The 11,819-nt window shown below is 55.9% G+C and overlaps 1 protein-coding gene across 2 annotated transcripts in view; it reads right to left on the reverse strand.

Annotated features, from left to right (window-relative positions):
* Positions 1-11,819, reverse strand: part of MPZL3 (myelin protein zero like 3) — a 33,141-nt gene that overhangs the window by 9,426 nt on the left and 11,896 nt on the right. For both annotated transcript variants that reach the window (XM_015562495.1, XM_015562494.1), the window contains exons 2-3: positions 5,754-5,920; positions 2,224-2,434 (exon numbers count right to left, since the gene is read on the reverse strand). In XM_015562495.1, coding sequence (XP_015417981.1) covers positions 2,224-2,434; positions 5,754-5,920 — 378 coding nt within the window. The remainder of the gene's footprint in view (positions 1-2,223; positions 2,435-5,753; positions 5,921-11,819) is intronic.

Here is an 11,819-nt window from a genome sequence, read left to right on the forward strand (position 1 = left end):
CACCACGGGGCGGGGGGACCCTTCAGGACCCAGGCAAGCACATGTCTCATCACTGAGGGCGAGAGCACATTAGGCAAACCAGATGCCTTCTACTTCACAGAGATAACCACCCTCCGTTTACTCGAGGATTTGTCACACATTGTCCACAAGACCCCTGGTCACCTGAAGTCTAAAACAACAAAGAGAAATGGAGAAACTATGACAATATCTGAAGAAAGACTTCAGTTTGGCCGGGGACCCTTCAGGACCCAGGCAAGCACATGTCTCATCACTGAGGGCGAGAGCACATTAGGCAAACCAGATGCCTTCTACTTCACAGAGATAACCACCCTCCGTTTACTCGAGGATTTGTCACACATTGTCCACAAGACCCCTGGTCACCTGAAGTCTAAAACAACAAAGAGAAATGGAGAAACTATGACAATATCTGAAGAAAGACTTCAGTTTGGCCCTAGGCGGTGTGGCTCAGTGGATACAGCATCGGCCCGCGGACTGCAAGGTCCCGGGTTTGGTTCTGGTCAAGGGCTCATGCCTCGGCTGCAGGCTCGATTCCCGCCCCAGTCAGGGCGCCTGGGGGAGGCAACCAATCGATGCGTCTCTCTGATGCGTCTCCCTCACACCAATGTCTCTCTTTCTCTGTCTCTCCCTCCCCGCTTCCACTCTCTCCAAAAGCCAATGGGGACATATCCTCGGGTGAGGATTCACAAAAGAAGGAAAAAGAAAAACGTCAGTTTGCAGAATAAAGATTAAAAAGTGCCTCCTAATGGACAACTCAACTGGCTTAAGACAAGTGGCTCCGCTGTCCTGGTCTCTCCCCAGAGCGCAGCCTCAGCCCTTGGAGCTGGAGGAGGCTCACCCCTCTCTGTGACTGTGAGCCCTCAGGGCGGTGGGCTCCCCCTCTCTGTGACTGTGAGCCCTCAGGGCGGTGGGCTCCCCCTCTCTGTGACTGTGAGCCCTCAGGGCGGTGGGCTCCCCCTCTCTGTGACTGTGAGCCCTCAGGGCGGTGGGCTCACCCCTCTCTGTGACTGTGAGCCCTCAGGGCGGTGGGCTCACCCCTCTCTGTGACTGTGAGCCCTCAGGGCGGTGGGCTCCCCCTCTCTGTGACTGTGAGCCCTCAGGGCGGTGGGCTCCCCCTCTCTGTGACTGTGAGCCCTCAGGGCGGTGGGCTCCCCCTCTCTGTGACTGTGAGCCCTCAGGGCGGTGGGCTCCCCCTCTCTGTGACTGTGAGCCCTCAGGGCGGTGGGCTCCCCCTCTCTGTGACTGTGAGCCCTCAGGGCGGTGGGCTCCCCCTCTCTGTGACTGTGAGCCCTCAGGGCGGTGGGCTCCCCCTCTCTGTGACTGTGAGCCCTCAGGGCGGTGGGCTCCCCCTCTCTGTGACTGTGAGCCCTCAGGGCGGTGGGCTCCCCCTCTCTGTGACTGTGAGCCCTCAGGGCGGTGGGCTCCCCCTCTCTGTGACTGTGAGCCCTCAGGGCGGTGGGCTCCCCCTCTCTGTGACTGTGAGCCCTCAGGGCGGTGGGCTCCCCCTCTCTGTGACTGTGAGCCCTCAGGGCGGTGGGCTCCCCCTCTCTGTGACTGTGAGCCCTCAGGGCGGTGGGCTCCCCCTCTCTGTGACTGTGAGCCCTCAGGGCGGTGGGCTCCCCCTCTCTGTGACTGTGAGCCCTCAGGGCGGTGGGCTCCCCCTCTCTGTGACTGTGAGCCCTCAGGGCGGTGGGCTCCCCCTCTCTGTGACTGTGAGCCCTCAGGGCGGTGGGCTCCCCCTCTCTGTGACTGTGAGCCCTCAGGGCGGTGGGCTCCCCCTCTCTGTGACTGTGAGCCCTCAGGGCGGTGGGCTCCCCCTCTCTGTGACTGTGAGCCCTCAGGGCGGTGGGCTCCCCCTCTCTGTGACTGTGAGCCCTCAGGGCGGTGGGCTCCCCCTCTCTGTGACTGTGAGCCCTCAGGGCGGTGGGCTCCCCCTCTCTGTGACTGTGAGCCCTCAGGGCGGTGGGCTCCCCCTCTCTGTGACTGTGAGCCCTCAGGGCGGTGGGCTCCCCCTCTCTGTGACTGTGAGCCCTCAGGGCGGTGGGCTCCCCCTCTCTGTGACTGTGAGCCCTCAGGGCGGTGGGCTCCCCCTCTCTGTGACTGTGAGCCCTCAGGGCGGTGGGCTCCCCCTCTCTGTGACTGTGAGCCCTCAGGGCGGTGGGCTCCCCCCTCTGTGACTGTGAGCCCTCAGGGCGGTGGGCTCACCCCTCTCTGTGACTGTGAGCTCCGTGGTGGGAATGTTATGGTGCACGTCTGGGGGGTTCTTCACGGCGCAGCTGAAGGTCCCGTTGTCCCTGGTGGTGGGGTTGCTTATGCTTATGGACGCGTCCCCTTTGTACACGTCTCCGACCCAGGAGATCCGGTCGCGAAACGTGCCTGCGGTGCTGGGGTACTGGAAGGACTGGTAGTGGAAAATCTAAGAAAGCAGCACAGGAGAGAAACAGTTAATTTGAAAAACGCAATGACAACGGAAAGCTTAGAGGTCTCAAGTAAAATGCAGGTGTGTCGGGGGTCTTCTCCACGGAGCACTGTTTTATACTTGGTTTGCCTCCGTCCTGTAGGTTCAAAGAGGGCCAAGGACACATTGGCAGCCCTGACGGAAGACTCGTCGCACCCGGGAGCCTCTTCTATGTCTCCCTCAAGTCCCGAAGCAGGAGCTCTCAAAGGGGGACACCGGGCAATGTCTGGAGACAGCTTTGCTTGTCACAACGGGGGGCGTGCTGCCGCCACCCAGTGGACGGAGGGCAGGATCTGGCCGGCATGGCTCAGTGATTGAGCGTCGACCTATGAACCAGAAGGTCACAGTTCAATTCCCAGTCAGGACACATGCCTGAATTGCAGGCTCGATCCCCAGTGTGGGGCGTGCAGGAGGCAGCCGATCAATGATTCTCTCTCATGATGGATGTTTCTATCTCTTTCTCCCTCTCCCTTCCTCTCTGACATCAATAAAAAAAAACAGACTTAAAAACAAAAATAAAATAAAATCCTATGATGCATAGAAGAGCCTCCACCACAAAAAGTCCTCCAGCTCAGAATGGCAGCAATGCCAAAGTTGAGAAACCCTTTTCCAAAGTAGCATCTAATCCTATATAATAAAAGGCTAATATGCAAATTGTCCCGACTAGGAGTTGGACCAGGGGGTGGAGCCAGCCAACCGCCCTCGACCCCTCCCCCCTGCCGGCCCAGCCCCATCTGCCAGAGCTGGGCAGGCAGGCTGGGCCCCACCCGTGCACAAATTCCTGCACCAGGCCTCCAGTCTTCGTCTAACACTGTAGAGTTTACAAATGACTCCTATGCATTTGCCCATTTGAGCCTCATAACAACTACATTTGGGGCAAGTATAATTCTTCCAAATTTATAGGAAGGGAAACAAGGCCCAGAACAAAAAACCAAGTGAGTTATCAAAGGCACATGGCCAGTAAGTGAAAAAGGGGGATTTTTGTATATTTCAAAATCACCAGGAGGGCATGCTATAACCAAGCCTCTCTCAAGTTACCTATCTTGGCAATTAACAAAAGTCCGGCTGATGCATGATCGGCACTCAGTCCTACTTGTGGCCAAGGGCAGAGGGAAACAAGGCGTATGCTGACTTACAACACCGCTGCCTCAGGAGGGTGACTGGACGCTTCCCAGCAAAGCACCTACGTACACTTGCTGGTGGCCCGGCAGGTCCTGCGACACTGCACGATCGTCTCGGGCGGGAGTCTGGCCGTCCCCTTTCTCTGCTTACTTGGCACCTCCCCACTTCGGAACCACTGCCCAATTGTGAAGAGCAACTTCCCAAAGAAGATGCTGAATCACTTATGGGTCCCTTGTTCATGCATTCATCCAACAACTACGTACTGCACACCTACTGTGTGCTATGCCAAAGGAGATAATGGGAGCCACAGAAGCACAGGCCCTGCTCTCATGGAGTCTGCAGTCTGGTGGGAAACACAGGCATTAATAAATAACATGTGTGCTGTGTTCCACAAAGGGACATAGAGAATGCCTACTGCTGCCCTGGCCCGTGTGGCTCAGTGGATAGAGTGTCGGCCTGCGGATCAAAGGGTCCCGGGTTCTATTCCAGTCAAGGTCACGAATCTCAGTTGCAGGCTTCTCCCCAGCCCAGGCCCTGGTCAGAGCACATGCAGGAGGCAACCAATCAATGTGTTTCGGTATTTCTCTCTGTCCTTCCCTCTCTCTTACACTTTCTGGAAAAATATCCTTGGGTGAGGATTAAACAAGAAAAAGAATACCTACTGCTGACGATCAGCATCAACATAAAAGCAAGGGTCTGAAACTCCTTACCGACCACACAAGGCCTGCTGTGCACTTAGAGATGGATGTGACCTCGGATTCCAAGTTCAGTTGAGGTGTAAATCCTGGTTAGTCTGCCAGGACGTACTGCAGCATCACTTCATGTGCCTTTAAAGGCCCAGGAACTCCAAGCTGGTGAACGGGCTTCCTGACCAGCTCACAGGAAGTGCCACGCAAGAACCCTTGCTGTTTGTATCTGAGGTTTCTGACCCAAGAAAATCCCCCTTGCTTCTTCTGTCCTACTTTTGGCCACGGGGGCAGAGCGAAACAAGGCCAGCCACAGTTTCCAACCACTCAAAAGAAAGTGACTATTTTAAGTCTAAAGAAAAAAAGGACCATGAATACAGCCTGGTTTCCTTCACCAGAGCCACCTGCCTAACCCCACGCTTCCTGGCATTCAACAAGGACTCCTAACACAAAATGCAAAGCTACACGTTAAAATCAATCGGAAAGTTTTCCCAATGAAGGAAACAGGAAAGCAGACTAACGGGACTTTCAATACTACAGTCCTATACACAGCTGACATTCACATGAGCTGAGGGTGCTGCTGGAAACATAACAAGGGGGTTTTGTTTGTTTGTTGTTGTTAATCCTCACCCGAGGATATTTTTCCATTGATCTTTTATAGGGAGAGTGGAAAAGAGAGGAAAAGACAGAGAATAACATCGTTGTGAGAGAGACACGTCTACTGGTTGCCTCCTGCACATGCCCTGACTAGAGCCCAGGCCAGGAGGAGTCTTTAACCGAGGTACGTGCCCTTGACCGGAATCGAACCTGGGACCCTGCAGTCCAAGGGCCGATCCTCTATCCATGGAGCCAAACCAGCCAGGGCAAGAGAAAGGGCTTTTTAACTAGACCTCCACATGGGATCTGAACCATAAATGCAGTCTATATGTGACACAAGGATACTGCTTCCTCTATTAACAGACCATCTGTCACCGACAGCATCTGTCAGTCATCAAAGGAACCGCCTAAATCAGTGCTGAGGTTTACACTACGGGCGCTGCCAGCGGGTCCACAGAGCACAGGCCCAGAGCAGACACGCCCACTGAGGCCACCTGGGCGGCGGGAAGTGAGCAGCTGTGAGCGAGGGATGCCTGCGCTGGGACCCAGAGGACCTTCCTCCCCACCGGTCCTGCAGGGCCACGGAGCACACAGAACCTGGAAACGAAGCTGCGAAGCCAGGCCGACAGAAACCGCCAGGAGGGAGCACACCCAGCCACATGGCCTCTGAACTGCGGACCAGCTTTCTCCTGTCGCCTATTTGCAGCTCTTGCAGCGAAGAATGAACAGCCTCCCGTGACCCAGTGACGGTCGGGCAGGTGACGCACACCCTCCAGTCTGAGGCGGACGGCGGAGGGGCGCCCGGGCTCGGGGCGGGGGGTCCCCGGCGGCGGAGCACAGGAGACGCGAGGACAGCTGTTTGCCACACTTACTGACTCTGTGCGGCTGCTGCTGGGGGCCCGGTAGGTCCAGTCTATGGTGAGCTTGTCCGTGACCGACGACGTCGACTTGAAAATGCATTTCAACCTGATCTTCTCGCCAACGTAACCCCGGACGTGCGCATCCACTTTAATCTCCAAGGTGAGGACCGTGTGAACACCTGATCAAAGCAAGCCGACACTGGAAACGTGTTCGTTTGGAATATACCGATGACCGAACAATAGAAACGCGCTCCTTATCGTTCCAGGCTCCCTAACTACCATCGCGGCGAACACCTCCCCGTGCCAGCGGGGCCAGGCGTGGACACCGCATCCATCACGGGCAGTGTTTTTGTCGTTTACAATATGAAGTCGTAGGAGGAATGCTGGGTGAAACTGTAAAAGTGGGTTTTCCCAAACACAGGTGCGTGGCTGGACTGGTGCGAACAAGTGGGTCAGCCCACCGCAGGCCAAGCGGCACCACCACCCACGCCCCTCACACGCCTCCAGGAACCTGTCGCTATTGAGGTCTGAGGGACTTCCCCCGGGACAGTCAACTACAGCTGCACTGCCTCAACCACCGCACAGTGCGAATAGGAAAAAACAACAGGGCTTCATTTTTTGGTGTGTGTGTGTGTGTGTGTGTGTGTGTGTGTGTTTTGTTTGTTTGTTTTTCAAAAAATCATATAAAACTGCCCTAAGGTTCTATCTAGCTTTGTTTTGGTTTTTCAGTCTTAAGGCTGGTTAATGACTCACACATCCACTAAAAGTAAACCCGGCGCCCTAGCCGGTTTGGCTCAGTGGATACAGTGTCGGCCTGCAGGCTGAAGGGTCCCGGGTTCGACTCTGGTCAAGGTCACAAGCTTGGGTTGCAGGCTGGATCCCCAGTGGGGGGCCTACAGGAGGCAGCCAATCAGCGATTCTCTCTCATCATTGATGTTTCTATCTCTCTCCCTTTCTCTTCCTCTCTGAAATCAATAAAATATATTAAAGAAAAGAAAAATTTAAAAGTAAACCAGGGGGAGGAAAACAAAACAACCTAATGCATTCTAAAATCTATCTATCTACGGGCAGTCCTCGGGTTGCGTCGGACTCAACATACATCGTTTCATGGTTACATCACTATCTCCCACCTATACTAATAAAAGGGTAATATGCTAATTAAACCGGGAGACCTTCCAGACAAAGCCATGGTGTCGGGGCCGAGGCAGAGGCGGTTAGGGGCGATCAGGCCAGAAGGGGAGGGCAATTGGAGGAGAGCAGGCCGGCCGGGGGTGGGGGCAGTTGGGGGTGAGCAAACCAGCAGTGGGGGGCAGTAGAGGCCACTCAGGCCGGCAGAAAGGGCAGTTGGGGGCGAGCAGGCCAACAAGCAGAGTGGTTGGGGTGATCAGGCAGGCAGGCAGGTGAGCAGTTAGGAGCCAGCGGTCCCGGATTGCAAGAGGGATGTCTTACTGCCACAGGAATCGGGCCTAAACTGGCAGTCGGACATCCCCTGAGGGGTCCCAGATTGGAGAGGGTGCAGGCCAGGCTGAGGGACACCCCCCCCCACCCCCTGCAAGACTTTTGTGCACTGGACACTAGTTTATTTTTTTTTAAAAAGTTGCATCATTTCAATGTATGTACATATGTGCTTTATGTTTTTTTATTATTTATTTACCACAAGTAAAGGTCAGGAATTATCTTTCTTTTAAATTTTTTTACTGTTTCACTTCATTACCGCTGTGTGTGTGCTCCATGTGAGTGACGTAGGTGCTTATGTAGGTGGGTTCTGGCTTATGGCAAAAATTGCATTACATCGCACCATAGGACGGATCTCTGACGTAACCCAAGGACCTACTGTATATAAAACCCTAATATGCAAATAGACCGAACAGCAGAACCAACGAACAACTGGTCGCTATGACGTGTGATGACCACCAGGGGGTGTGCATGGAATATGGTGGGCGTCAGCAGCAGGCAGCAGAGCGCACCACATGGCGGGCATCAGCTGCGACGGGATGGTGGAGCAGGTGAGTGGGGGTGCCAGACCAAGGCGGGGCGCCGGTCACTGTCACTGGGGCGAGCCTCTGGTTACTGAAAATTATTTGCTCCCACGTGCTACAGTCCTGCCCAACGCTCACACCTGCTGCCAGCGCCAGCCCCACTCACACCCGCTGCCGGCCCCACTCACACCCGCTGCCGGCCCCACTCACACCCGCTGCTGACACCGGCCCCAATCGCTCCACTCTATCAGTGGATGCGAGCAGGGTCGGCACTGTCAGCATGTGGGAGCGGCAGTGGTGGGAGTGGGACTGCCAGCAGACAGGGTATGGGGCCCCCAGCAGGAGGGGCCAGGTGGGAGCATGGAGAATGGGCCAAGACCCATCCCTGTGCCCACCACAGTCTCACGGCCCACAGTTCCTTTCAAGGTGCACGAATTCATGCCCTGGGCCCCTAGTCCTATATAATAAAACCCTAATATGCAAGTCAACTGGTCGCTATGACATGTACTGACCACCAATGGGCAGTCCCTGAGGGGCAATCGGGACTGGCAGCCACCTCTTGTACCCGCTGCCAGTGATGGCCCCACTTACACCTGCAGCCGGCCCTGCTCGCACCCGCAGTCGGTGCCAGAGCCGCCACTCAACACCCACTGCTGGCACCCAGCGCCAGTCCCGATCGCTTGGTGCCGTCAGCAAGTGGAAGCGGCGGCTGCTGGCCCAGATTGTCTCTGAGGGCTCCTCCACCTCCCCCTGCTCCTGAGGGGTGATCGGGGCAGCAGCTGCCATTCGCACCCACTGATGGCGCTGGCCCCACTCGCACCTGCTGCTGGTACCAGCCCCAATCGCTCGGTGCTGTCAGCGGGTGTGAGTGGGGCCGCGGCCGTTAGCACATGGGAGTGGCGGCAATGGGGGTGCCAGCAGACAGGGGACCCGGGCCATGGCAGCAGGGACCAGGCAGGGCACAGAGGGTGAGTCAAGACCTGCCCCTGTGCCCACCGCGGCCCACAGTTCCTTTCAAGGTGCACAAATTCATGCACTGGGCCCCTAGTGTAAAAATAAAAGCCCTGGCCAGTTGCCCAGTGGTTAGAGTGTCAGCCTGCAGACCAAAGGGTGATGGGTTCGATTCCTCAGATACCTCAGTTGCAGGTTCCCCAGCCCCCATTGGAGCAAGTGGGAGAGGCAACTAACTGATGTGTCTGATAAACCAGGAGCCACAGTTCGACTCTCGGTCAGGACACATGCCAGGTTGTGGGCTCGATCCCCAGGAGGGGGTGTGCAGGAGGCAGCCGATGGATTGTTCTCTCTCATCACTGATGTTTCTTTCCCTCTCCCTCCCTCTTCCTAACATCAATAAAAATATATATTTTTAAAGTAAAAATAAGATATCATTTTTAAATTCTCTAGAGACTTACTCTTTCCAAAACCACCTCCCATCTCCGGCTCTGAAGCTCCACCCCCACAAGAGTGGCCCTTCTTCTGACCAATCCCCTCCGCCTTGGGGAACAGTGAGCTGGGGGGCGGGGGGGCTCTGCCTCCCACGTGGGCGCGGCTTTGAGGAAAGCAAGCCGGGGGGGCTGTGTCTTGCTCCTTCTCTAGGCAACGGCCCAGGCTCCGGGCTCACAGAGCAGGAGGCTGGAGGCAGCAGCCGCACACGACCCCACAGCCAAGCTCCCCAGGCAGCAGCCGGGGCGGGGCGCATCCCAGCCCTGTGCCGTAGCAAGTTACTTTCCTGCTGCAGTTCCTGGCTCTGTGGGGATGACCCCAGCTCGTCTCCCAGCAGCTCGGGAGGAATACATGAGTTAAGACACGTACAGCCCGAGAAGCCCAACCCACCCAGAGCGCGTGCGCCAGCTCCATCAGCGCCTCGTCACTGCTGCCTCAGTCCTGCCCACGCTCCCAGGCAGGTGGCCCCAGGCAGGCGAGTCCCAGCCAGGCCTGCCCTTCCGCTGCCTCAAGCCCTTTTTCCTGCTCCTCTCCAGACAATCCAGTCCGTTCACATTCCTCTGGAAGGAGGACGCCAGGGCTGCTCACACTCTGCTAAGACCTGACCCGCCCACGATGACAGTGAGGATGAATCCTCTCTGCGGCCAGGCACCCCCGTCAATGCCTCTGGGATGCAGTGCTGCCTGGAAGGCCTCCACCCCTCCGCCCCGCTCTCTCCGGGGACCTCACTCTTGAGCCACCTCCCATCACTCAAGAAGCAGGCGGGAATGGATGGGTAAACTACGCTCTCCCGGACCCCAGTCCTTCCTTCTAAAGCATAAATGTAGCATTTTAACGTGTGGGTTTAGAATTAGACAGATCGGGGCTTTGATTTCTAGCCCACTTTCTAGCTGTAAGACCTGGATCACAGTCACCTGACCTGCTCAAGCCCATTTCCTCTGTTGGCAAATGGGAATAACAAGACCTACTTCACTGGATCGCGGGGAGGAGGCAATGAGATCAAATAATAACCACAAAACGCGCAACACAGCACCTGAAACAGAAGCTTCCCATGGAGGTCATTATCATTAAAATAAACGTCACAGACATTCAAAACCCTCCAAGAATTCTCTATCGGGCTGTAGAATAAACTCCAAATAGGGACGCCCTGACCCAAACCTTTGCTTCTCCACCGCCACCACCGCCCCCCAGCCCCTTTCCCGGGCCCTGAACGTCCTGCCATTTCCTACACATACTGTTCTCCATTCACACTGTGTGCCTTGCCTTTGTCCGGAAGGATCTCCCCACCCCTATGAGTGCTGCCTGGCGCCCCCATCACACCAAGGTCACAGACCTTCACACCCAGTGGAGCAGCAGCCCCCTCTGACTCCCGCCCGAAGGCCGGATGCAGCTCCCCGCATTTCTGAATGTTCTCACTGCACCGAGTACACAGCGCTCCTCATCGAGGGCATACACCGCTGGTTATACTGTTTCAAAAGACAGTTTCTTCTGGGGAGAAACACCGTTTACAGTGTTTCCAACATTCTCAACCCCTGGGCTCTGGGCCTGCGGCCGGTGCGCTCTGGGCCTGCGGCCGGTGCTCTCTGGGCCTGTGGCTGGTGCGCAGATTGAGGAACTCCCACCACCGCACAGTCACCACAGAAACTCCTGAATCCACCCCCAGCGGAGCCCTGGATGCAGCCGGGGGCCCTCTAACCAGCCCTGGCCAGCTCCTCTGCCTGACTCTTCAAACTGCCTTCTCTCTCACCCTCTGTGCCCATAAATCCCTCCCTCTCAGAAGACAATGTCTCCTCTTCTTCAGGAAACTTAAGGCCATACAAAGGGCCCAGCCGCCCACCTCCCCACATCTGCATCCACCCTGCTTCCCACCTCCTTTCCCTCTGCAAAGCCAGCTCCTCCGGGCAGCCCCGCGTCTCCCTCGCAGCCTCCCTGCGGCACAGGCTCTCCCTCCCTCGGCCTCTCAGCACAGTCTCTCACCTTGAAACACAAGCGAACCAATAAATAATAACGAACAAAACAACCATCACCTTTCCTTGCCCTGTAATACTATCGTTATCAACTACTGCTCCCTTTCCTTCCTAAGCGCGGGTTGACACCCGCCATCTCCCTTTCCTCCCATCCCATCCACTTTTGGACCCCAAAAGCCCAAGCCGGACTCCCCTACCACTTTTGGCAAAGGGCATCGGGTCTGACAACTGCAAAACACAAGGAATTTTCTCTCCCGATTTTACTGGCTGTCTCCACAGCAGCGAGTACTTGACCTTCTCTATGCCAAGCTCCCAGGACAAATTCTCTCATTCATTCCCTCAACCTTCAAACATATATTCATTGAGCATCTATTTTGTGCCACTTTCTCAGCAAGAAATTAAATGTGAGCAAAATAAATACACACCCAGGTTTGGAACTTAAAATACAGAAATTCAATACATTAATCAAATCAATGACAAACTTTGGTAAGTGCTATGAAGAAAGACAGGAGAGTGGCTATGAAAACCCACCTGTGTGGTAGGGGAGCAGGGAGCGGCTAAGCAGGCAGCCCTGAAAAGGCTGCTTTTGAGATGAGTCCTGAAGGGCAAGAAAGTGAGAGGGGGAGGGTGTTCCAGGCAGAAGGCACAGCATGAGGGGACTGAGATGCAGGCAGTATGGCCTTAACCCA

The sequence above is a fragment of the Myotis davidii genome, unplaced genomic scaffold, assembly GCF_000327345.1.
Source record: "Myotis davidii unplaced genomic scaffold, ASM32734v1 scaffold97, whole genome shotgun sequence".
Lineage (NCBI taxonomy): Eukaryota > Metazoa > Chordata > Mammalia > Chiroptera > Vespertilionidae > Myotis > Myotis davidii.